Source organism: Triturus cristatus, chromosome 8, assembly GCF_964204655.1.
Source record: "Triturus cristatus chromosome 8, aTriCri1.1, whole genome shotgun sequence".
Classification (NCBI taxonomy): Eukaryota; Metazoa; Chordata; class Amphibia; order Caudata; family Salamandridae; genus Triturus; species Triturus cristatus.
This window is the reverse complement of record NC_140591.1, coordinates 977057287-977084371: the sequence shown is the minus strand read 5'-3', so window position 1 is coordinate 977084371 and position 27085 is coordinate 977057287. Positions and strand designations below refer to the sequence as shown.

The 27085-nt window shown below is 42.0% G+C and overlaps 1 protein-coding gene across 8 annotated transcripts in view; it reads right to left on the bottom strand.

Moving 5' to 3' along the window:
* MAP7D2 (MAP7 domain containing 2) overlaps window positions 1–27085 on the bottom strand; it is a 459602-nt gene that overhangs the window by 258175 nt on the left and 174342 nt on the right. For all 8 annotated transcript variants that reach the window (XM_085622503.1, XM_085622504.1, XM_085622505.1 and 5 more), the window contains exons 2-3: window positions 14651–14728; window positions 1007–1170 (exon numbers count right to left, since the gene is read on the bottom strand). In XM_085622503.1, coding sequence (XP_085478629.1) covers window positions 1007–1170; window positions 14651–14728 — 242 coding nt within the window. The remainder of the gene's footprint in view (window positions 1–1006; window positions 1171–14650; window positions 14729–27085) is intronic.

Sequence of the window (27085 nt, the reverse complement as noted above, 5' to 3'; positions counted from 1 at the left end):
TCTGACAATAAAGAGTGATTTGAACGATTCGTAGGTGCTGCAGCAAGTATGCAAGAGGTTGAAATCTGTTTGCAATACTGTATGTGCGCCCAGCAAAGACCCGCCCCGCATAGACTCAGAACTTTGCTGCCCCGCCCCCACCGTATCATCCACACGTGTCTCAAAGAGGCCGGCGAGGCCACTAGAGGGAGTACAATGATTTCAGCTGTAGCAATGTTGACTTTGGTGGGTAACCATACCAAGGAGTTTCCAGACCTGCAGACAGACCAGATAATGCTTTACCGGAACTGCAGCAATGTGAACATTAAGAGCTGTACATGAGGCTGCTTTTAGGAGCACATTGTGATCAACAAAGACGCCAGAGAGCTCTGCATGCAGGACTAACCATTTTAGTGCAGTGATGTGGACACTAGCACTAGAAAGTGTTAGTCTAACGCCTGATTCATGGTACTTGGCAGGGCTGCATACAAGATGTAAACGTGTCCAGTACATAAGAAGGAACAGAAGTAGTTGGTACCTGGTTGTGTAGTTCAAATAGGTGTGGGTAAAGTGAACCAGGTGGAACTGTCAGATGTACACCTTCCACGAGTGTACCAATGATGCAATGAATGAAAAAGAGAGAAGGAGGAAAGGGAGGGAAGTGAGGGCGGGGGAGTAGTAGGGCAGAAAGGAGAGGGGGAATAATGTGTTACTATGTGCATGGAGGCTCCGAGAAATGTTAATTTTGAGTGATTTTATCCAGCAATGGCTTATTGTGCTTTACTTTACTGTTACAGTTTGAATTACGGACTGTAGGATTCTAATAAACTGACTGTACAGGTATTCTGGTACAAATGATGCTTTCAGAATATGCTCCATTCTAGGCTAGGTCTCAGGGTTATGCATCTGAGATAACACGCAGTTCTAGAATCTTAGCTCTACTGTGGGCTAGAAGAACCGGTCAAAGATGCAGAAAAAGTCCCATCAATGAACATACAGGCAGCAGCTGCAGGAAGAAGAAACTCACCTCTTCTTCCCTGATCTTCTGTTTCCTCTTCTCTTCAACAGCTGCTCTCTTCTGTTCTTCCCTCTGCCGCTGCTCCTCCAGCTTTTTCCAACGTTCCTCCACCTGTTTCTCATACTGTAGCTTTGCCCTCTGTTCTCTTTCACGGATTTGTTGTTCTCTGACAGCTAAAGAAGTAAAGTAATTATGATGTGGCCTGCACTGTCACTAAATAATTACACCTAGGACAGTCCGATTGAATAATAATAGAAATAAGAACAATGACAATAACACTAAAACATTTCCAGAGCAAACGTAACAAACAATTGTCTTTTGGAAGTTAACTAACTGGCGATATTAATTAGTCAATAAACATAGTGATCCACCCACAGATAAGTATAATATGTCAGAATCTCCCACAATAGATATGTATCCCACAGTGGTGGAGAATACACATTAGTTGTTAAAATACCCCTCACACACCAAAAGGGCCTTTGGTGTCATGCTTCATCATAGGGGTCTTCCCGCCCCTCTACGGGACGGGGCGTGCTACAACCTACGTTTGCGTGGGAGCACTGATATTTATGAGACAACTATGTGTGATGCAGGGGTGTGAGAGGAAGGGTCTGGAGTGAATGGAAATGTGAATTTGTCAAGAATTCCTGTCATACGAGGGGAGGAAAACGGTAACCAGCGAAAACGGACTACATCTCCCAGGATGCTTAGCGGTTGAGAGGTTATGTAAACAGGAGAGCTGTTACATAACTCAAGGGAAAACACGCCCTATAAAGGGAGGAACCGGGAGGTACAAGGCTGTCGGATATTGTGTTTACACCGACGTACCTGCTTCGTGAAGAGCAGTGTTCCGGAGTGGTGCTCCAGTAAGGCAAGAACGGAGGTAGGTCGAGTCGTTACTCCCTGGGCCGTGTCTTGCCCCATCGTCACCTGTGAAGGACCCGGAAGCTCTACCGGTCAACCATTGAGCTTCGCTTTTTGACTCGGCTGAGTCCAAGCGCAGTGGCGCTTTTGCTGGTTGGAGTCGTAACTCCCAGCCCGACCAGAGACACAGGGACTGCCAGCTGTAACGCACACCAGGAGGTGTTTGCCGCGTTACAGACTCGGAAGTCCACAGGATCGATCGAGCGGCTGCTCTCGGTTCAGTCTTCTTGCTTGTGATTGGGGTATCGGTGACGCATCACCAGGAGGTGACTCCGCGTCCCGGTGCAGTCTGAGGAAGAGGTTGAGCGGCTGCTCCCTTCAGGTAGAGACCCCGGCTGGGTGTTTCCCTGACTCCTCGATTCTCCCCAACACTCTTCGTGCCCCTCACAGCCTACCGATTGGCATTGTCGGCCATTTCATTTCTGCCCTCTGTTGGCATACGCCGGGATCGGCGTATATGCAGAGGACGGTTAGGACCATCCGTGCTGTGGGCTGGTAACGTACTTAGCCTGGAGGATTCCAGTGACTATAACTTTTGTTTGTTCTTTGTATTTTATTTGCCTTCATTAAAAGAACTAACCCTTCACAAGTGGTTGCGTCCTCATTGTCGTGTCTGTTAAACGATCCTGAGACGTTCAGGGCGTTACAGAATTAAAAAATACCTGGCTCTGCGGTCTAGAAAATGTTAATATACCAATGAGCTGGTATTAGTAAAAGGTGGAGGGGAGGAGGTGTGGATGCCTCAATGAGCTGTGCCTCCTATGTCTGCCGACATGTTTCGAAGCTCCCCAAGCTTCTTCTTCAGGACCTTAAGGATCCCTTCCTAAAAACTCACTGTGTCGTGTAGTAACGTAAATGTAAAGTAGAAAAAGAAATGTGCCAGGAAGAAAATAACCTCCTATGGTAAGTAATGCCTAAATAGGTCTTGTATGGTTGATAAACCTAAAAGAAAACACAAAAAAGGGGTGGGGGGGAGATAAAAAAACATATTCACGTAGCTAGATGATCAATCCATCGTGAGCATTCAGTGATCTGAAAAAAAGTGATAAAGTAATCTCCTTCTAACGCTATTCATAACGTTATCACGTGTTCTGCCGTGAAAATAATGGGTGAAAGTAGACAAAGACATTAGACAGAACGTACATATAACAAAGCACACACTCTATGAAAAAAAGGAACAGGGTTCCTATAGTCATACTATCCCAAATCAATAGTTGTCGAGATCGGTGGGAAGGCATCAAAATATCCACCTACTTGCTGTAGAAAAATGAAAGACCTCATGAGCTTGTAGACCGAGAGGTAGGAGTGCCTAATAGGCTATCTACAAGACAGGAAAGAAAATGGTATATGCCAAAATAAGCCTCAGGGCTTACGAGGAAACCACCGACTCGGGTACAATCCGGACTAGCGGCTATGCCGTACTTACAACTCCAAGGAACAATGTCCTGCCACGATTACCAGCCCGGTCAGCTCCGTCGGTAAGACTGAGCGGGTGGGCGGATGTTTTAATACAGGCTCCAATCAGGATAAACGCGCGAAAGCGAGTGGTTGCACCGTGGCGCGCTATCCCGCTGGCTCTGTTGTCAAAGACCCGGAACCGGAAATAGCCGGGCGGGGTCAAAGGCATGTAATCGTAAATAATGAGTGGTATTAACGTGGGATAAAAACAATGTTCTATTAACAAAAAGAAGACTAAGGTATGGCATAGCACTGGGTAAACAGTAATATCGGGGAGAAGGCAGCGGGATTGCAATCCATTTGTGATGTGAGGAAACAAATGCCGCATCAGTAGGAATATCATTATCGAAAAATAAAAATAAAATAAACCTTAGTTTGATGAAACAAGGTGTCTATCCAGAATCTTGGAAGTATACTGGATGTATCAAGATGGACACATGTAATCCAGTAAGTACTCACTGAGAGCAGTCTACCTAAAGATTGAGGAATTAAAAATAATAAGCATCAAATAGGCGGAAGTACAATGTTAGGGCGGCAATAACCTAAGAGATGGTTATCAGAGGACACCCCTCCATATGAAAAAATTAGAGAGAGGAAATGGGGTTGGTAATAATCGCACATCCTGGTGGCCATCAATACCACATAAATTAAAAATTGCAGAGAACCTGTATATCAGAGGTTACACAGATATATTGAAATTCAAAAGTGGAACTGATTCCATGGTATGTCGTCATTGAGCCCACAGATATGGGTTCCAAGGCGGAACACCCAGCGTTGTTCCTTTTCAAGAAGGCCATTTTCTCCATCCAGTCGTTCGATCACTGTCCATTGTAAGTCATCAATTCCATGTTTGTTGGATATGTAGTGATTGGACATTTTTGTGGTACTCTTACCACATCTGATATTGCTCCTGTGTTCTCTGACATGGATTTTGACTGGTCTGGTGGTCATGCCCACATATTCGAGACCACATGGGCAAGTTATTAGATAGACCACATTTTTGCTGTTACAGTTAGTAAAGCTTCTCTGGTCCCACTCATCCCCATTTCTGAATTTGATGTGTCGGCTTCTTTTTGTGAGGTAGCATGTACTGCAAATCCCACATGGGTGGTGTCCCTGTATCGGTGGTAGCATGCCTTCTTGTGTAGATCTAGGTGTGTTCCTAGGTCTGGTCCAGACAAGCATGTCTGAGATTCCTACCTCTTTTGTGAGCAAACATAGGTTTTGTGATGTTGAGACCACAACTATTCAGAAGTCGCCAATGTTTGTTCACTATTTTAGTGATTTTGTTGGAATGTGTGTTATAAGTGGTTACACATATGGATCTCTCTTCGGCCTGAATGACCACCTTGTCTTCCAATAAGGCTTCTCTGTTGTTATTTCTCGCCCTCTTAAGGGCTTTGTCAATGACTCTGTTAGGGTAATTCCGTCTGATCTCCCCGATATTACTGTTTACCCAGTGCTATGCCATACCTTAGTCTTCTTTTTGTTAATAGAACATTGTTTTTATCCCACGTTAATACCACTAATTATTTACGATTACATGCCTTTGACCCCGCCCGGCTATTTCCGGTTCCGGGTCTTTGACAACAGAGCCAGCGGGATATCGCGCCACGGTGCAACCACTCGCTTTCGCGCGTTTATCCTGATTGGAGCCTGTATTAAAACATCCGCCCACCCGCTCAGTCTTACCGACGGAGCTGACCGGGCTGGTAATCGTGGCAGGACATTGTTCCTTGGAGTTGTAAGTACGGCATAGCCACTAGTCCGGATTGTACCCGAGTCGGTGGTTTCCTCGTAAGCCCTGAGGCTTATTTTGGCATATACCATTTTCTTTCCTGTCTTGTAGATAGCCTATTAGGCACTCCTACCTCTCGGTCTACAAGTTCATGAGGGCTTTCATTTTTCTACAGCAAGTAGGTGGATATTTTGATGCCTTCCCACCGATCTCGACAACTATTGATTTGGGATAGTATGACTATAGGAACCCTGTTCCTTTTTTTCATAGAGTGTGTGCTTTATTTTATATGTACGTTCTGTCTAATGTCTTTGTCTACTTTCACCCATTATATTCACGGCAGAACACGTGATAACGTTATGAATAGCGTTAGAAGGAGATTACTTTATCACTTTTTTCCAGATCACTGAATGCTCACGATGGATTGATCATCTAGCTACGTGAATATATGTTTTTTTATCTCCCCCCTCCCTTTTTTTGTGTTTTCTTTTAGGTTTATAAACCATACAAGACCTATTTAGGCATTACTTACCCTAGGAGGTTATTTTCTTCCTGGCACATTTCTTTTTCTACTTTACATTTACGTTACTACACGACACAGTGAGTTTTTAGGAAGGGATCCTTAAGGTCCTGAAGAAGAAGCTTGGGGAGCTTCGAAACATGTCGGCAGACATAGGAGGCACAGCTCATTGAGGCATCCACACCTCCTCCCCTCCACCTTTTACTAATACCAGCTCATTGGTATAATAAAATGTTCTAGACCGCAGAGCCAGGTATTTTTTAATTCACATTTCCATTCACTCCAGACCCTTCCTCTCACACCCCCGCATCACACATAGTTGTCTCATAAATATCAGTGCTCCCACGCAAACGTAGGTTGTAGCACGCCCCGTCCCGTAGAGGGGCGGGAAGACCCCTATGATGAAGCATGACACCAAGGGCCCTTTTGGTGTGTGAGGGGTATTTTAACAACTAATGTGTATTCTCCACCACTGTGGCATACATATCTATTGTGGGAGATTCTGACATATTATACTTATCTGTGGGTGGATCACTATGTTTATTGACTTATGACTGGGAGGATGTATCCACCTCCACTACTCTTTTGAGTGGTACCTCTCTACTCCCCACTTTGTTCCTTTTGATATTAATTAGGGTTATGTTTACTGTCACTTTAAAGTGTAGAACGTCTAAGCTGTGGAACAACCACCCCCAACCCCCATCAGAGCTTTGCCCTTGATGATCTCCTTCAGGAAGGAGCTCAAAACTTGGTTGTTTAACAATTAATATCTCCCTCCAGTCATGTTTATGTTAGCTTTAGCGCCAAGACACCTCAGGGTATACAAGCGCTCTACAAATTGTGTGAACTATCCGGGAGAGAACTAAGGCTCTGATTGGCACTCCATCCAGACTCAAGACCAACGTTTCTGGTGTCCTCTTGAGTTTTGACATGTAAGTATTAAAACTGCTATTCAAGGAATTTATCACACAACATTTTTACCCTGGTGCTCCTTATTTATTTATGGCTTAACGCCTAGAGTGGCAACCCTTGAAGCTGGGGAACCGGTTTCAAGTCTCGGCAGGGACGCTCAACATCCTGCAATTCTGGGCAAATCACTTAGTCTCCCTGTGCCTAACAAAATTAATGTGTCCATCTGTAACACAGCTGGTGCTCATGTGAAGATCTGCCTTGAATGGTTGCTTCGGATGTGGGTCCAACACTCACATGGGCAATTTAAAAGGCTGTCCAGCAGTGGGGAAATCCTGCTTGAAATGCAAAAAAGTTGGACATTTTACAAGGGTAGGCAAGAACAACCCAAAAGTGGCACTCAGATTATAATCCTTCGTCTAATGTTGATGTAGCACAAAATGATTGCAGATTGGTATCCATCAAAATTTAACATCCTCCACAGAACCCAGTTAGAGGAGGCGATCAATTTGTACCATCTGTGTTGGTGGTGTGGAGGTTGTAGTCACAGTAGATTCTGGATTTTCCATTACTTTTGTGACTGATGAGTTATACTCAAATGAGTGGAGTTCTGTGCAACTTTTGCCTCCGGATATTCGTACTGTAGCTTTTGGAGGTCACAGTATAGACATGTTGGGGTACGTTCCAGAAACAGTGTCATATAAGAACAGGTTAATCCATACTAAAGTTTATGTGACCAAGAGGGGGGCTACCATATTTTGGTCTGTTGGGACCAAGGGGAATTTGGAATGGTTTTAAGACCAGGTACGGCTTGCCCAATTTCCTCTGGTAGATATTCTAGGGGAGCATATGTTGCTTCCCTGATTATTGGAAAAACATAAATCCTTGTTTGAAGACAGGCTTCAAACCGTAAAAGGTTTCAAACACAAAACTACTTTGAAACAGGATGCCATTCTTTATAGTCACAAGATTAGTGATGTTCCATGGAGTATTAGGGTTCAATTGAAGTGGCATTTAGATAAACGATATGATATGGTGAGAGAATCAGTTAATTAATCCCAATGGATCTCTACTATTGTAGTAGCAAAAAAGAAAACAGGTGACATAAGACTTTGTGTTGACTTCAGGTCTTTGAACAAGAGTATTTTGATAGACTGTTTCCCTTTACCAAGATTCTTGAAATGTTAGATCAGCTGGGGTGGGAAGAGGTATTCTCTTTCCTTGATTTGAGAACAGCTTATCACCAGGTAGAGGTCACAGAAGAATTTGTGATCTTTAACAGCCCTCAATCCTCCTCTTGGGGCTTTCAGATTTCTGTGCATGCTGATCAGATTGGCCACAGCAGCATTTGTTTCAAAAACAGATGTTCAAATTATTTGGTGATATGAAAAATGTGCTAACATACAGGGATGAACTTGTTTTCACTCAAACAGTAGAAGAGCATGTAAGGGTACTGGGTACAGTGCTGGATGTCTTGGAACGTCATGGGTTCACAGTGCAGAAGGAAAAGTGTAGATTCTTGGTTGAAGAAGATGATAACTTGAGTCATTGTATTTTAGGTGAAGGAAATAAACCCAAAGCAGAGTTAGTGGATGGTATTAAATGCAGCCTTGCATCGACTGATCAGGATCAGTTGAGGTCATTTTAGGCTTGTCTGAATATTATTCTTTAGTCATTGATAATTGTGCATTTCAAACGGAACCTATAAGTAGACTTTTATGCAGAGGTGTGCATTAGGCATGGAGAAATGAGGAGAATGTTGCAGTTTAATATGTGAAAGATTTAATAGTCAAAGCTAAAGCACTTCATGCTTTAAGAGAGGATGTTGGTCTGGCAGCTATTCTCACTCAGATTGTGGAAGGGAAGAAATACACTGCTGCTTTCGCCTTCAGATGCCTCTTGAAGGTGAAGGTGAAGCACAACTATAGTACTATAGAAAGTGAAGCATTGGCTTGTGTGTGGACTATAAAGCATGTATCTACTTTTTTTTGTGAGGAAGGAACTTCATGCTTGTGGTGGATCACATGCCGCACGTTTATTTATTATTTGAAAGGGTTTCAATCGGACAAGTCCAAGATTGGTGAGCTTGTTATCTAGCATGTATGGCTTTAATTTTGAAGTTAGGCAAATTCTTGGGGGGGGGGGGGGGAGACTTCTAGGGTGTGTGGTAGGTATGGTAGATGGACTACTGGTTGTTGATGGTGCTATAAACTTACAGGAATAGAAAGAGTGTGCTGAATGTGATGGTTGCCAAGTGATGTTGAAGAATATTATTGCTGGTGAAAGATGAGCTGACCATTGAAGGGGATTTGATTATGAGGGGAAACCTATTGGTTCAACCAATGGAGCTATGATTAAGATTAGTGAAGCTTGCTCATCAAGGTCATGTGGGAATGACTGGTACGAATAAGAGGCTCCACATATATTATTGGTGGCCAGGTATGAATGCTGAGGTAGAAGCATTTTCTGGCTCTTGTTCAAATTGTAGGAATGCGGATAAATTGGCTTGTATGTACAGCTCTCCCCTTTGCCTGATGGAGTTTCCTAATGGTCCGTGCGAGAAATTGGCAATGAATTTAATTGGATAGGGACAACTTAGAGTTGATGAGGTGCAAAGGAAGAACATGGAATGCTATGACATTGAGAATACAGTAAAAGACATGGAACTTGAAGTGGGAAATGAGGTGAAGATCAGGAGGGCTTAGGGGTCTAGTAAGAGTAACTCGAAGTTCTTTCCCAATACTCAAGTGGTGAAGGTGTCTAAGTATGCTACCCTAGTGAGAAATGGGAGGTGGTGGAGGATAAGGAGTGCTGGTCAAGAAGAGGACTGGGGAGAAGAACATTGAGGCTGTATCACAAACATGTTGTCGGTGGCTTGATGGGAAGAAGTCCACCAAGAGTGACAAAGCGGGTGAATGGCAGGGTTTCAGAGGACTCTGGTTCTATCTTCTATAGGGGCAGAAGACATACAGGTGTTCCTGGGTATTTGCAGGACTGTCCCGAATTTATTTATTGACTTGAGGTCACTCTACTGGAATTAGGGGTTCCATTTGGATTGGTTTTAGGATAGTGTATGAGTCTTTTGTTATGATGAGTTGTTGCTATGGAATTTCGCGTAAATTGTTGTTTTGTTTCTTGAGTAACTTTTTGTTTGTTTGATGTATTTTATTTATTGCCACTTTTGTTTGTGCTTCCATGATTTGTAAGGAGGAAGATGTGTTCTGTCTGCTGTCACCTTAATATGTGTAATGTTGCCACTGACCGCTCTTGGCGAGGGTTCCAGGCTCCTGGTCAGTTGCTGGATGGGGTTTGGAGCAGTCACTGGGGGACTTCCTGTACTGTCTTATTTAATGACAATAACCTCCTATTTGAAATAACCTGTACTCAGCATGTATCTAAGGCATAACAATTAGCTTTCCTTTATGTTTCCCGTTACTAATATCCTGTTGAGGGCAAAACAAGCTTCTAACCAAACTTCAAGAACTTCAACCAAACTTCAACTTCCAAGGAGCATCAAGATGAAGTGAAACAGGGTCCAAGCATGGATCGAATAGGGAGGTGGACATTTAACACCACTTGGAGCTACTAAAGAACATAGAACTGCTTTCCTGATCTATGTTACCACTAGGAACTTATTCCTAAAGGCATGAGCCTAACTCATGTTCGCCTTCTGCTTTCGTGGTTTAAAGGTCTGATAATCTTTTGAAATCGAACCCCTCTAACCCAGTTTCCTTAAGTCATTTAATTTTCCTTTGTTCTTTTCATTCAAACCTGGCTAGCTTCACTTTTCCTATAGTAGATATATTCTACTGTCACATGTGGTACCTTCGTTCGATTTTCTACATTCTTCTCTACATTTTCCATCTCATGTTTCAAAACTGATTTTTAAGTGTCAGTTTTATCATTTAGCTATTGTTTATTTGGAACAGAAAACCAGATTTTCAGTACGGATACATAGGTAAATCTAAGAACTGTTAGCAGCTGCCATTCTATGCAATCCAGAGGGAACCTCAATGTCAAACATGTTTTAGATGGGTAAAAACTCACTGTATCTGAACACAACACACAAAAAAGAAAAAGAAGCCCACTATTAGCCAAGAGGAGCACCAATGCAACTATATATTGGTTTTGGCCTACTTAGGCCTCATCAGTGGGTTACAGCTAGAGTCCTGTGGCATATGGAGTATAGAACCAGTGTCTGCACATACTCGATGCATTTAGAACCCAAAAGCTGAAAACCAGGCTGTGGGTCCTTGTGTTCCCATCTGGATAGGACCTTGGTTGCCAGTTCTACTGGAAAGTTCCTACTGGAACATAACCAAAACTGATTTGCATATGATTGATGTCAATCTAGAGTGGCAAAGTGGGCAAAATAAGATGCAGGTTGGCTCTCCTGCAGTCCAGAGTTATTTACTAAAGTGAGAATAATTTAAGCAGTCCAGCCATCATTTTTTTCTAAGTGACATTAATAAAGATGCTATTATAATTTTACATATGCTACTTCATTTACTTATATGGTTGCCATTTTTTTTTATTGAACCAGGGGGCATAATAGTTCAATGTCTATCTGTACAACACAATACTACACTGATGTAGGTGATATATAAACAAGGAAACAAAAGCATTTTCTTCACTTAAGTGAATGATATGTAGTATATAGTTTGAGCAAAGTGATGATCTTTGAGGATAATATAAAAATGCAGTTAGAGTGAATCAATCAATAGATTTGTAGAGCACTTCTTGTCACCCATGCGGGTATCAAGGTGCTTGCAGGGTCCAGTTGATTAGCCAAACAGCTAGGTCTTTAGGGACCTTTGGAACTCTGGAAGAGATGGGGATTTCCAGTGATGAAGGGTAGCTCGTTCCATGTCTTCACTGCTAGATAGGAGAAGGAGTGACATCCACATCTGCTACGTTGGATGCAGGGGGTGAGGTTTAGAGAAAAGGATGCAGAGCGGAGGTGTCTGGTCAGCTGATGGAAGTTCAGGGGGTGGTTTAATGAGGTAGGTAGCAGTTGTGCAGGGCCTTGGATGCATAGTTCAGGAGCTTGAACTGGTATATTTTCTGTACAGGGAGCCAGCGGAATTCCCTGAGGTAGGGGATGATGTGGGTTCCTCTAGAGAGATCCAGGATGAGTCTGGCTGCAGCGTTCTATTAGGTCTGTTGTCAGAGGTGAGCTGAGATCCCTGCGTAGAGAGTGTTGTCGTAGTCCAGTTGGCTGGAGATGAGGATCTGGGTGATGGTGTGTCTTGAGCTGCGGGGTAGCCATTTGAATATCTTAAGAAGCATGTGGACGATGAAGAAGCAGGAGGAGGAGACAGCTGAGCTGAGTCGTCATGGTTACCTTGTTGTCTAGTATGATGCCTAGGTCTCTAGCATGGTTAGCGGGGGTAAGAGTAGGTCTGAGTTCTGAGGACACGAAAATGCGTCCCATGGAGAGCTTTTGTTTCCTAAGATTAGTGCCTCTCCTGTCTTTTTCTTTTTTAACACAACCATTATTGCGTTTTATGATCAGTACCTCTGTCTTGTCTGTGTTGAACTTCAGGCAGTTGTCCTTCATCCATTTGGTGATGTCTGTCATGCAGTTGTGGATGTTGGTCTTGATTGTGTCTTCGGAGAGGGAGAGGATGAGTTGTGTGATGTCGGAATAGGATATGATGGAGTCTCTGGGTTTTGCTGATGCTAGCCAGAGACGTCATAAGGGTTCAAGAGGGTGGGGCTGAGCGAGGATCCTTGGGGTTCTCCACAAATGATTTCCTTGGGTTCAGAGGTGAAGGTAGGAAGGCAGACGTTTTGCGTTCTTCCAGTGAGGAAAGAGGCGATCCATCTGAGAGTGGCTCTTTGGATGCCTCTGTTGTGTATCCTTGTGATGTGTGTGGTGGGAGACAATATCGAAGGCTGCTGAGAGGTCTATGAGGATAAGAACCGCAGTCTCTCCTCGATTGAGTAGGGCTTGGATGTCGTCAGTAGCCGCTATGAGATCCGTCTCTATGCTGTGGTGTCTGCAGAATCTGGATTGGTCGGAGTAAAGTAGGAGGTTACATACCAGAAGTGAAGAGAGTTGTTAGTTGATGGCTTTTTTCAATACATAGTGCATAGTACATAGTGAATTCATAGGATATTAGATGGGATTAGTAAATGAGATGAAACTAAGAAATATTACATTTCAGCTAAATAAGTCTACTTAGAATATAATTAGAACCACAGAGATGCAATGCCTACAACTCTGGGAAGTTATACATGTATTAAGTAGACACATTAACTGTATTTGATAAACAAATGACTGTTCCATTATATTTTAGATGTTAAGTTTTAATAAGAATGGAATAATGGAAGTGAAAAACATGCATGCAGAATGCATACAACTTAAGGATATGAAATAAGGAAAAAGGATACAGATTTTCTGAGGTGTGTGTACTAAGAGGCAGAATAGGAGCATATTAGTGCCCCGCAAAAACAGACCAGGTTTATTTTAAAAGTGCATTATTGAAAAAATATATATAAAATCACTTTCGGTCCTTGTTTATTTACCATCTGCGCTCTGTCACTAATGCAGAGTAGACAGAGAACAATACTCTGGCAGCTGCTGGGTCAACAATCGGAGTGCCTTTTTGTGCACATTTTGGTGCACCCTTAGTATGTGCACATATGTGAACCCCAAAATGATGGTTTAACATGGGTGTCAGTTGTAGACAATGAGTTCATATTTCTTCTTCAAAATGGGAATAGCACAAGGAAAAGAACTTGGCCATGGCAAGACTCATAATTTTGCCCCTTTTAAGAGCCAGAATTAGGCTCTTGGATTGAGGAAGAAGTTACCCGCTCCTACGGCCTGGAGCAAGGAATACTGTGCAAAGAACCTGCAAGAACTTATCCGAAGAAGCGTAAAGACCCTGCCTGTGGGAGAACCTCCCTGAAAATGGAAGGCTGTTGCTTTACATAGATAGAGAATTGCATCATTCAGTTATTGAAAGAATTAAAGACTGGACCACAATTTTATAGAGGTGCACCTGCAACAAAAGCACCATTTATTCACAAAAGGGGCAGACTATGAAAGCACAACGATGACCTCAGTGGTTGATTTGTAAAATAAAAAGTGCTGGGGCTCTCCTCAGGAGGCAGCGCTAACAGGAGAAATGTGTTGGGGCAAACTGCCTCCTGACTAGAGCCCCGGCACTTATTATTCTGGAGAGGACTTGGCCTAATGGCTACATCTGCTGATTTCAGAGCTAGGGAACCAGGTTCGAGTCTCGGCGTGGCTCAACATCCTGTGATTCTGTGGAAAATCACCTGCCCTTTCAAACGTGTGTGTCCTTAACTGGTGCTATAAGCACCGGTGCTGAGCACCGGAAAGTTCTTGCTCAAATTAAACAATGGATGACCTCTATGTTTAGAGCCAGTGCTGCAGGCAGAGGGTGGACTCCAAGTACGTAAGTTCAAATAAGGACATTCTCTTTTTTGCTAGTAATCTTTAATGAATTATGCCAATACACGTTGCAACCGGCAACATGCATGCTTTAAATGGGCCACGGACCGGGCACAGCTAGCCTTCGAGAATGAGAATGTGGGTGCTACCTGGGTAAGACAGGAATGAAAAGCTTAAGGATTCAATCAATAGTGCCAGAGGAATGAATAATATTTTGAGATGCATTAGTCCCAGAGTTAAGAATCTTTTCACAGCAAGGTGCAGCTGTCAATGTTAATGGCACAACAGTTTTTGGACTAGAAGAATCAAATTCAATTAAATGGGTCATATTGAAATTATTTCCTCTTCAGGACACCAGAAAATTGAAAACAGCTCCCAGGGAAGAGCTGGGGAAGCAGGGAGGGGAAGGGTATTAAGAATTGGTGTGTTAATGGGAGGGGGAGGTAAGATTTTTCATGTAATATGCTTGCTAGCTGACATATATTAATGTAAGCTTTCGAAACATATAATGTTGCAAGTACGCTACTGAGATGTACATTTAAATAATATAGAGGGATAATGAAAGCATGGAAAGGTTCCTTACTTACACTGTAGCGCAACATCTTGCGAGCCTTGGTTGTACTCCTCTCCCCTGTGCTGAAAGTAAAGTGAAATTAATTTGGAGATGGCGTATCTTACCCAAGCATTTTTCTCTTTCTTCTCTCCTTTCTTTTGCAAGTCTTTGTCTTTCGTCAGTTTTGAAGAGACTGTCTACAGCTAGAAAGGAAAAGGAAAGGAAAAACAAAGGTCAAAAGAGAAATCTGGGCAAGCCAATTATTTCCAGGCTATGAACTTTAAAATGCAGACTGGGGCCTTGTGCAGGAACTCACATCAGTTAATAGGTTCAATAAGAAATGTATACATCAAAAATTCCCACGAAGTCAGGCAATGACTAATTCCAGAAAAGTAGCATATGACTTTTTTCATACTTTCGTCACAGGTCACTAGTCTCCATTCCAGACTTTTTGCTACTGACTTTAATCAAGTGGGTACCATAAGATGAAAGCCAAGTGAATGTGCATGCACTTCCATTACACATTGTATCAAAGATATTCATAACTAAGGAAAAGGATTACCTAATCAATCTTATACTGGTGAAACGAGCAACACTGATTTATATCTGAATGATGCTTAATCTCCAATAGGTAAAAATGTGTCTAGGCCATTCTATGGTAACCGAACCAAACCGAACTCCCAGGCGCATGTACACATAAGCATTGGCTGAATCTCGCTTTATAGGCATTTTTGCCCACATGAACATAATTGTTAGATAACTCTTTCTCACTTAAAACTCTCACCCCAATGAAAATCAGAGAAATCAATTCCTCCTGTAATTTTTGCTAAATCGAAAGTTAGTCGCTCTCAAATGTTGACATGTATGGTGTGCATTTATGTTCGTTATTTTCACTTAATTATAGGACTGCACAGAGTAGTACACAAGGGGCTGGTCCCTTTGCTGTCCTGAAGAAGACGTTTAGGGGATACCTCGAAACATGTTGACACAATACTAGGGATTATAATTACATAACAGTTATTTTTCCCTTTTATTAACCCCTTTTTATCCTTGCCAACTGGAAGCAGGAATAAAGCTTTAGCGCGTTAGGTAATTTTTTTAAAATATCACTTACACCACTCCCCCTACACTGCACTACACATATCCTCACATAGTAAGTGCTCCTACATAACTCTGCAAGTCGCAGCACACCCCAGGCAGCAGATGCTTGGGATGGCCCCAATGATGAAGCATGTCACCTAGGGGCAACCCTGGGTGAGTGAGGGGACTCAAGAAAATACATTTCTCTTTTCGGATAACAGGGGCTGGTTTTTCACCCAATTGGTGAACCCCCCTTTTTTCGTTGGCTTCTTCTTTTTTTTTTTAATAACCATTTTTATTAAAGACATTGGCTAGGTTCTTTTGATCCGTCATCCACGGATTCTTTTTGCTGCACATTGAACACATAGGAGGGTGAACCAAGCCCAGTCCTCCTCTCCCCCTGTTTTTGATTGACATGTATGGTTGACACACACACACTTATTCTGCCTTCTTTTTACCTAACATTTTGCGGTTTGTCGCCCTTTGATTAACAGTTGGCCTGAGTGTGCACTCATGAATAGTAATGAGTACTGCTGTAATTAGTTAATGAACATGGGAGAAAGACTCGCCTGGGAGTCACAGACATGGAAAAACGGCCCAGCACAAACTGCTGTCCATATAAGACTCAGAGGAAACACGTAAGGCAGCAAGTAGCTTTAGTCTGACTGAAGGGCTCACAATGACAGGAGTCACTTCTAGGGTCTGGATTGACGTTTCATTTCATAATGTGATTGAGGTACTTCTCAGCTGCTTGCATAGTGGAATTAACAAGGTTATAGGTGGATGTTGCAGCACGGGAGGACGTGAAAGGGAATGCAAAATGAGAGTTAAGAGGCGCTGTGATTGTATTGTAGTATTTATGTAGCACTTACTACTATCGCTATGTGGAGCACTGAAGTGCTTGCCCGCACAGGTCTGACGCTACACTGTGTGGGGTGGATGGGTGATATATTTGTTGTTGATCCTTTGCGTAAAGTCTTTCCATATTGTGCGTGATGACCACTGAGGTGCATATCAGGTGGTCACACCTCAATCCCAAAGTGGGAGTTCAAATGACAGATTTTAACTTGGTCAGCTGTGATCTCTCCAAGAGTAAAGTCCTGAGCTGAATATTTGAACGCAACCACTTTCCAACCTGCCAAAGAGGACCCGCATCACCCAGCACCTGAAAGACCACTGGCTCCCCATACAGAAGAGATGCCAATTCAAGCTCCTGATCCATGCCTACAAAGCCCTTCACGACCAAGGACCCGCCTACATAAACCACTGCCTGAACTTCTACCTGCCTCCCAGGAACCTCCGCTCCGCTCATCTCACCCTCGCATAGATACCACGCATTCGACACAAGCGCACCAGAGGATGCTCCTTCTCCCATCTTGCTGGCAAGTTCTGAAACGCCCTTCTTCTCCACCTCCATACTCTACCCTGGCTGATCCACTACAGGAAGGGACTTAAGGCCTGGCTCTTTGACACACATCGCAGCATAGCACCTGGATACCGTTTCGGGTGAGAAACAGTGCTATACAAGTACTGCTTGATTGATTGAATGATTGCCCCGGGCCGGAAGAAGATGTATTATAGTTAAGTATCAGCAAACACAGGCTGGATTCTGGCACCCAGCTCTGCGCCTGGATCTGTGCCCTTCCACTCTTTCTGACTGTCCTCTGTCAGGGTCTCTACGGAGTGAACTGGTCTTAAATCGGAGGGCGTGGCCAGTGCCCGGCTAGAGGGTGGGACTGCCAACAGTGCCCTGTAGAGCGTTGCACTCCTTGCTCAATCGTTCTGATAAACATTGATTGGGTTGAAGGGAGGGGGCTGGGAGGGGTTGCCAAGCTCTTTGCCTGGAGGGACAGGGAGTTTCTCCCGTTGTTGACTTTCCAACATTGCACATGCTGCTTTGGCGTGGCGCCCCTGCGGTATGTTCTATTCCTTAAGCATTGTGTAAAAACAAGCAGGGATACCAGAGCAAACAGAACCTTTTGTGTGAGTCAAAGAGTAAGCGCAGTGCAGCGACTGGTCTCCAGGCTGTTATTTAGGGCAAGCTGAAAGCAACAAAATCCTTATTTAGACAACAAGGCAGCAAACACAATCTCTGAGCTCAGGGGTTAAATGTAATGCACAAACCTGTGCCAAGATATGCTTTGCCTCTGTAATTCCTAAGTTTAAAAAAAAAGAAAATTTGTTGTTTTAGCTGAACAGGATTTTCGGGTGTGGCGTAACGGGAGAAAAGGCTGCCTCGAGGAGGATTTGTACTGTGGTCTCCACCCCAATTCTGCAGGGGACAGTATGCCCACTAGAGGGAGAAAAGGCTCATGGTAAAGCATCGGGCCAGAGAGATAACCCGTGTTCATAAGAGTAGAACAATGCTTGCCTATGCACCCAACAGTAAAACATTTAACAGCGTTAAAGCACTGGCATAGAACATAGGTCCTCATTATAAGTTAATGGCTAAATACCGGTCCCTGTGCAAACAAGAATTTTCGCAGGCATCAGAATTACAGGTTCACTCATAATGATCATACACTTGCAGTTTTCCCTGACAGAGTGGAGGTTTGTAGGAAATGGAGACTCAAGTATATGGTATTTCAAGGTTGCTCACCTGGCTAGTACTAATGACAATCACCTCCACAACTATTCAGGCTTCCATATCTTCTCAATCTTTTTTGATTTATCTCTTTTCCTTCACTATATAACTTGACAAAGCTATTCCTTATTTTTCAAATAACAATTCTCTCCTTTTGTAGTATTGCTCACCTCTGTATTGCAATCTTTGCCCGGGTTTCTCTTTCCCTTTTCATCTGTTTTCAAAGTACCCTATAGAGTGCACTTCTTTCTGGCCTATCTACACTGGATACAAGTCTCCATCAGGCTTTGTCTTAATTTCCTCTGGATTACGTTTAAATCTTGTTCCCATGCTTGCTGCATTATCAGCTTATTTATTTATTTATTTATTTATTTTGAAAGTCTTATATAGCGCAAACAAGATCCTTGCGGATATCAGAGCGCTTTACATAACAACAGCTGTAAGTTGGAACAAACAATAGTGTGCAGGTAACAGTATTATAAAAAACAACATTTGGAGCAAGAAATCGTAGGAGGATTAGTCAAGTAGTGCATTTTAAACAGGCTCCAAAGAGCTCGGGGCATGGATGGCAAGTGTTCATGTAAATTTTGCCATGAGCAAAGCTTTAACTTCTTTTTTGAACGATGCGGAAGAGTCATTCAGTCTGGTTTCAGGGGGAAGAGAGTTCCATATTTTGGGCGCCATCCCTGAGAAGGATCGTTTATAGGTTATCTTCTTGTTGAACCTTTGTGGTTTCAGTAGAAGTTTCCAAGCATTTCTAGAGGACCTTAGACCACCAGATAGTCAGTTTCTTCGCGAAATAGCAGGGAGTGTTGTGATGTAGGGCTTTATGAGTCATGCACGCAATTTTTAGATGGATTCTAGCTCCAAAAGGTAGCCAGTTCAAGGCTTTAAGGTCAGGGGAAATGTGAGCACTTCTTTTCGAGCCAGTGATGTGTCTAGCTGCCGTGTTGATAGTTGCTCGTAGAGGGGCTGTAGCAGCTTTTGGGTGGCCACATAAGGAGACACTTCCGTACTGGACATGAGGGATAACTAGAGCTTGAACTACCAATTTGAAGTCCTCAAAAGGCAGGAAGGGTTTCAGCTTCCTCAGTGTATTTATCTGGAAATTAGCTCCCTTTGTAGCATTACTGATGTGTTTTTGCATCAAAAGGTTGCTGTCGAGGGTAATTCCCAAGGATTTTGCTGAATCCACGATGGTTGGTTGAATGTTGAAGGCGGTAAGCTGTTTGATCAGGTCGTGCATTAAAGGGACTTTGACCGGTGGAGCTATGAGGAGGAATTCTGTTTTTAATGCGTTCAGTTTGAGATGGTTTTCTGAGAGCCAAGACTGGGTGGTCCTGAGCTTAGATCAACAATGTGGCTCGATATTATACAAAGTTAATGAACTGCATCTTATTTTAGGTCTCGTGTCCCTGGATCCATTGATTAGGTCCTCATAACACACTTCCCTCCAGATGCTTTGTAGGATTTTCTGATTACATTTTTGTTCCTATTGGATTATTTGCTAAGTGTCTCCACTGTGTTCATTAAGAGACACAACTATCCTTAGAATTGAAATGGCCAACCTTGCACTTCACGCTGGCGCTGAATGTGTGCAGAGTTTTGCAGCACTGATAATAGGTGCTCCTTCAATCTTGATGGCATTTTTTTACTATGTGGTGGGTTTGGTATAGTTGTACCTCTACATTTCATGTTACTTGAAGCATTCATGCATCACTGCAGCCCAAATCTCTCAAATATACGCTAACTTAACTTATTTTCCATCACTGGAGTCTAGTCCGGTGATTGGAGACTTTCAAATGTGAGGTTAATGATGGCTGATCACCACAGCCTGTAATATTGATGCGCATCGCTCAATGAAGTAATCATAAGTGATAGGTGTTGCACGTCAACTATCAACATTAACATTAAATGAAAATCTAATATTTATAATTCGCAAACAAGTCATTCTCTAAAATAGCTACCAAGTTCTACGTCACCTGCTGTGTCGCCATTTGTGAGGAAAGGCTACCATTTTCCATGAACAGGTGCGGTCTTACTCTTAGGACCACATAATTATAGTATCTGGTTTCCTAGTGCATTGTATTGTCTAGGAGCTCTGGTTGTTAGCAACATGGGCAAGATTTGATTGCACTCTAATGGCGACTGGAAGAATGTTCAATACTTTGGGCTGTGTTGCATAAACTGTAAATTTGCCTATAGTTTCCCTATCTTCCAGTGACATGATCCCCATTTCTGTTGAAATGCGGACTTAAGATTACACGAAATCTAGTTCCGATTTTTTTTTAAGGAGTTTGGGAGCAGCCTGGTTGTATCTGATGGATTATGACAAGTTTTAAACTTGATCCAAGACTTAACTTTCAACAGCTGTCATGCTGAAGACTGTGGTGACGTTTGAAAATTCTGGGTGCCCAGTTACTGTACTTTGTGGTCTGGGAATTAGCTGTTTAGGCAGGTCTTCAACACAGGACACAGTGGTTGTCTTTTGTTGTACCTTTAAACTTGCCATCACGGTTTTGATGCTTTAGGCATAGGCAATTTATATGATTATACATGTTTGTCTCAGAGCTGAAATGTTCTTTGTGTATTAACCTCAGGTTGCCGTGCACCCTTCTACAATTATTAGCTCATAGGTTGGTGCAGAACAGCACAGTGTCATCAGCATTCATACACAATCTTATTTCCAGATTACCACCTACACTCCCCATTCCAGGGGTACCTTGACTTCCTGCTGGGGCAAGGAATAAAAATAAGAGGAGTGTGCCACAGTACAATCAGAGATGGTTGATTTGAGAGGCGAGCCAGTCTTACTGAACAGGCAGCATCATTCAGGTGTTTCTCGTGCAGACTTACTTCCATTGAGTCCCCTTCAGCTAAAAGACACGCCAAGGAAGAATCACCTTCTGCTCAATTGTCTTGTAAATCAATTTAGCACACTGTGAGCAGCTACTTGGCATCTCTCTACCAATGGTGGTAAATCAAGAGGCAACGATGTCTTCTGAAGAGGAGTCAATGGATGAAAGCAGCTTTACACCTCAGACTCTGCTAACAGCACCTCCTGATCGCTGGTTAATGGCTTTGATCCATGATCACTGCCAGCAACTATTAACATGATCATTCCTCCTAAAATCTTAGAAATGGCCAGATGAAGGATTCTGCAGGTGATATTGGGCAAAATGGAAGCAACTATTTAACAGTACCAGTATTTTAGTGAGAAATAGTATACTCCAGTACTTTATGGCTGACATTGCATTTCAAGTACAGTGTACTCTTACCACACTATATTGGTTTGTATATTTGTCGGTTCCGTTTCCATTTATAGTGTTCTATCTATCATATGTAGTTCTCCGGCAGAATTAGTGCTTTCTAAGACCAGGGAAGGAAAGCACAGGACCTACAGAGAAAAACCTCTGGGCACGAGGTGCCTTTCTAGTGGCTTCATTCAGTCATAGATACGCTGCAGAGGAACTTGGATGCACACTTGTACGAGAGAATGATTCTTGCATAGAACATCGAATCCCTCAGATCAAGTCAACATAGGCATGTAGAAACCCAGGTTGTGACCTTGCTCGATTTAAATATCACACACGTACAAGCATGCATACATCACAAGGGTTTACATACTCAAATGATTACCCTTTTGGGCTGTTTTATGTAAACAAGCACATTTGTTAAGCTTGAGGATCTGAGTAACCCTCATTAATCATGTTCTTTTAATTAGACTTCCTTGTGAATGGGTTGGATAATTTGAAATTGCCTGGAAAGGCACTTCATCTTGATGGATTAAGCAGGCAGAGTTGACAGCCCTGCATGTTACGCTTAATTTATATGTGAGTCTGTTGGTATTTAGTAACAAGACAGTAAGTAACCAATTTTATTTCGGATTTTAAAAGATGAACTAAAACTAATTGCAAATGTCAAGAGTACTAAATTTGGGGAGCATTTTTGAAAGCCAAATAGGGGTGCTTGGACCAAACAACTGCATGGATGACTAGCTGATGGCCATTAGGTGAGGAGAGTCTTAGATAGATGACTATTCTCGCACCTTTGCGGACAATTATGGCACTGGGTGCAAAACAGAAATTGTGCCATTTAAATTGCAGGGCAAAATTGTGTGGTAATGCCCAGATTCGGGAATAATTGAATTGATAGTTATTGCTGTTGAATTTCATTACAATTTACAGGTGTCAGCAAAAATCAAAAATACATTTTTAAAAAGACAGGCTTAATCCTTTATATCACAAAAATCCTAATTTTTGGATCTCCTTTACAACCAGCAAAGCCTAAGGATAAAAGAACGAGTGATTTGTGGAAAATCCTACTGTAAAAAGACTTCAGAATATTTTACCCTACACTTCCATTACTGCACAACTACAAACGGGGCCCACAGATGTGTTGTAAAGCATCACCGTGGATGCACTACACTGGTACTATGAGAAGCAGAGAACCTCACAAACTGAATTCTCATCTGGGCATTCAAGTTTTTAAAGAGTGCTCTTTAGATTTTGGTACTGTTCGAAGATATTTGCTCAAGGAGGAACCAACAACCAATTTCATTAACTTCAAAGTGGTCCCGTGGTTACTCAGTTGATTGTGAATGCTCAATGAGGCTAAAGCAGAATGAACAACAATTATATTATTGTGTTCTTATTGTTTAAAACCTAGATGATATCGACTAAATCAGTCATTCAAAAGTTCTAATATAGGATTTTTTAAAGAAGCCCCAATGCTTTCTAAAAGTACTGAATGTGAACCATTTCAAGCTTCCACAGGCAAGTGGATATGCAGTGCCTGTAAAATTCGTATGATATTCCCTATGGTGTACATGTTTTTGTTTTGAAATCAATTAATATCTTCCTTTGATGCGTGCTATAAATAAGGATCTTGCTAGAGGTGTGATCAGTGCTCCCAATTTTCTGTTTCTAAGATTGCACAGAAAAATGCAGACAGAAACTGCCCGATTGCCTGAATGCATTTATTTTTAAGTATGAATAAAAACAGCAAAAGCTACATTTTGAAATTTCCTCGGTGCTGTCAGCCAAGACTGCCAAGCTAATACCAGGGCTGATTGACAGGGGAGTTAATAAAGGGCACGGTTTCTAATGAAGCATACCAAGTTGCAGATATGAATGTGTGTGAGCTGCAATGCTCATGTTTTCAAATGAGTGTATAGAATGACCGTATAATGGTACTTATAGCATCAACCTCACAGCCATTCAAGTATGAACAAAATGCATTGGTTCAACAGATACAGCAATGGTAGTTTCAGCTTTATTTTTTTCACAAAAGCAAAATAATGTGGGTAAAATGAAAAAATAAATATGGAAATGTCAAAATAATGATACCATAAAACCGGACGCTCTAATTATAATAATGTGTTTCCAGACTTTGGGAAACTATAGTAAGATAGCACTTGATGTAGCTGGTTTTATGAACTAAATGCACTTTTAAAGGACAACATTATCTATATTCTATAATGCAGATTTGAGCATGTATTGTGTAGAGGGTTGGAATTATGGATGAATCTGCAATCTTGCACTTTACTATGTAATGTTCTTTTAACTGTATAGGCCTATTTGCATATGGTTTATACTGAATATGTTTTATGGAACTTTTATATTTCGAAATAAACAAATTGATGATGTTTGTAACTTCATCCTGAAAGTCCTTGCCTTTGTTATTATACATCCCTAAATAACTTTAAAAATAGAGTAACCGTACCGCATGCAAACTTTTCACAAATGAACTTCAGATCATTTACAATGAATCCATTCATGATCATTATGTATTAGAAAGCAAGAGTTAAGCCGAAAGTTATTTCTGATATAGTTTCTGGATTCACATGTGCCCTAAAATCAAGCGGCAAGTCAAGATTATAGGACACTGCACCTGTTTTGCATATTACAGTCAAGAGCACATTTGACCGTATGCAGGCATAATAGACAAAGTGTAGGTTAGCTAAGGAGAGTACCTTTTTTTTTTTTAAAGGAAGTGTAAAACATTTGAAAACGGAATATTAAATTCTCCACAATTATTCTGGTTTTCAAAAATCCATTTATTAGCAGGACACTTAGGGCTCGGATTAAACATAGCTGAATTTTGACCTACGACAGCTGAACTTTGACTGAAGATAGCTGAACTTTGACTTAATAGTTTGATAGTCTTGTGGTCTGGGCACTGAGCGGAGGGTGCATTTACACAGCACCAAATCCTCACTGAGGGAACAAAGTGGTCCTTTAGATGGGGCTTCTAGATTCTGCTGTGATGTTGGGAGGGGGTAAACAGATACAGTTGGAGATGTTTTCTGGAGGCTAGTTAGTAAGTCAGGGAGCAGATCTGTTTTTTATGCCACTGGTTATTGGCGTTTCAAATGTAACAGTGGCAGCAAAGGCTCTGGCGTGGCCGCTGCTTCTCAAACATTGCATCCTTACACAGTACTGCAAAAGATCCAGTGCTAGCAAGAGCCAGAGAGGAGGGGGAATAACCAACTGCAACTCTCTGTGCAGTAAAGGACATCCTCACAGGTGGAACTGCTGCCGCACTTTACCTTCACCGGACAGTCTTAAACAAGATGGCAGACGGCAACGGCAAGAGCTTTTTAAAACTAAATACTGATTATATGATTTCTATATCCTAGGGCACCAAGCATTGCATCCACTCGCACACACAGGCGCACACACACGTGTGCAGGCCTAGGCCTCTGAACACATGCTAGATTAACAAGATGCGGGGACAAACATCCAAAACTAGGGTCCCAGATACAAGAAGGTGCACACTCGGGGCAGGGGAAAACCACTGCACACCATGCAGGGGGCATTACCGTCCCAGTAATAACCCATTTCAGATTTTTAAGAAACCACTTTCAAATGATTGAGAGCTAGCCAAACTATAAATAACAGTTTGAAAATCTTTTAAGCTAGTTTTCCATTTATTCTAAAAAATTCTGGTACCATCAGTTTAATCTTAGCCGACTGTTGTACTACACTATTAAGTGTTCTGGAACAGTGTTTTCATTTTAAAAGTGAAGTTTAAACACTCTGCCTTGCAATCTTAAACATTTAATCTCATGGTCAGCAGCACACAACCTCAAATCATGCAAGGCTGGTACATTCACTGATTCAGGCTCCACACCTACCCAAAAGAATGCTTGAATATGTGTTACTCTATATGCAAGCCTGATGTGAAAAACGACTGCCTTCCCAAAAAAAGTAGATGGGTAAAGTGTTTTGATATTGGCTGATAACTGACCACTATAGTCACACCCAAGGGTGGCTTCAAGAACAAATAGAACTTCCACAGTAAATAAGAACACACATTAAAATTCAAAGATAGTCCACAATCTTTACTTAATGAATGTCATTTGATGAGCAGGATGGACGGCTGTGGTTTGCAAGTGCTAGCAAAGCTTGGAGACAATATTTGAAGACAGTAATGTAATTTTGGAATAAAAAAGTCCACTAGTGATTCATATAAATCTGCTCAATGCAGAAGACGCAACTCCATAAAAGTAGTACTGAGAGTAGAGCTCAAATGGGACCACAAAGGAGGATCTAGTTACATAAAAATTCAACATTGATCTAGTGTAAAACGTAGAATTGGTGTTCTCTATGAGCAATCTGTGCATTCCAGCTTGCAGGCATTATGCCACCAATTTCTGGGCCTTACACTTCAAACCAAAAACAGTCAGGTTGGCAGAGGCACTTTTTAACTACAGTTATTTTGTTTACGTAACATTTGTTGCCTAGTTCATTAGAATACAGTTATGTTCCACATGGTGGGGAGATTGGATTGCACTTCAAGATTTATTGATCAATAAAGTTAACTAGTAATTTGTTTGCATCATACTCATTACTCACTGAAAGTCTTAAAAACTGTGCTATGGCTACAGAAATCTTTTTCAAACAATGATACTATATGGCTTCATTAACACAGGTGTATTGCATAATGGTCTGACGAGGGTAAAAAATGTTTGTAAGTGCAAATTGGTCATCAGCCCCCAAAACATGTCTGATGTAGGACCCTTGCCATTGGGCGTGATGTATCACTAGTGGCCGGGTTAGCCCCTCCGCCACGAATGCTCAAAATGCAAGTTCAATGAGATGGAGAACAGAAATGTCAAACTAAACATTTACATCAGCAAGCAACATACAATTGTGCAATCTGGGATGATACAACTGGCTAAATAGTTTAGAAGTTTGATCAACACGGTAGGTGCTCTGATTATTTAAGAGTGGTTTGAAAATAAGACAAAATTCTACAAAAAAAAGAAAACTCACATTTAAAATTGCTGCAGATGACTTATGTTGGTCACTGAATTGACAGTAATTGGCAACACCCACTGTAGACATAGAACAACAAGCATTGGCATAGCCAATAGGGTTCATCTTTGGGAACCTTAGAAGTGGTTAGCCAGAGGTACTGGCTTTAATAATGTGTTTAGGCTATGTTGGGGGACTTACTTCAAGGACTTTTATTGCATAGGAGCATGGGGAGTGAAGGAGGGGCAATCACGTTCGTATATCATTGAGATAACCAGGATACAAAAAAATCAGTTATAAATAAACCAAAACGGGCTGCAAGCGTCGTTCGATAACATATCGAAGAAGGCATGCCGCAGTCTGCATTCCCTAAATGAAGGTATCTAAGTAGATACACACCCAAGGTGCAGTGAATAATTGGTTATCCGCAAAACCCTTAGAATAAAAAAATGCAACAATAATAATAAAATTACCTGAATAGGTCAAGCTCTAAAGAGCCTCACCTCCACCCAAGGCAAGAAGCAGAAGCGAGAACACTTCATTACAAGCCTAGTCACTGGAGTAGGCTTCAAAGCGACTCCTTTCCAATTACTGGTGCAAAGAAAGACTTGCACCGTCAGGAGCACGGTATTCTA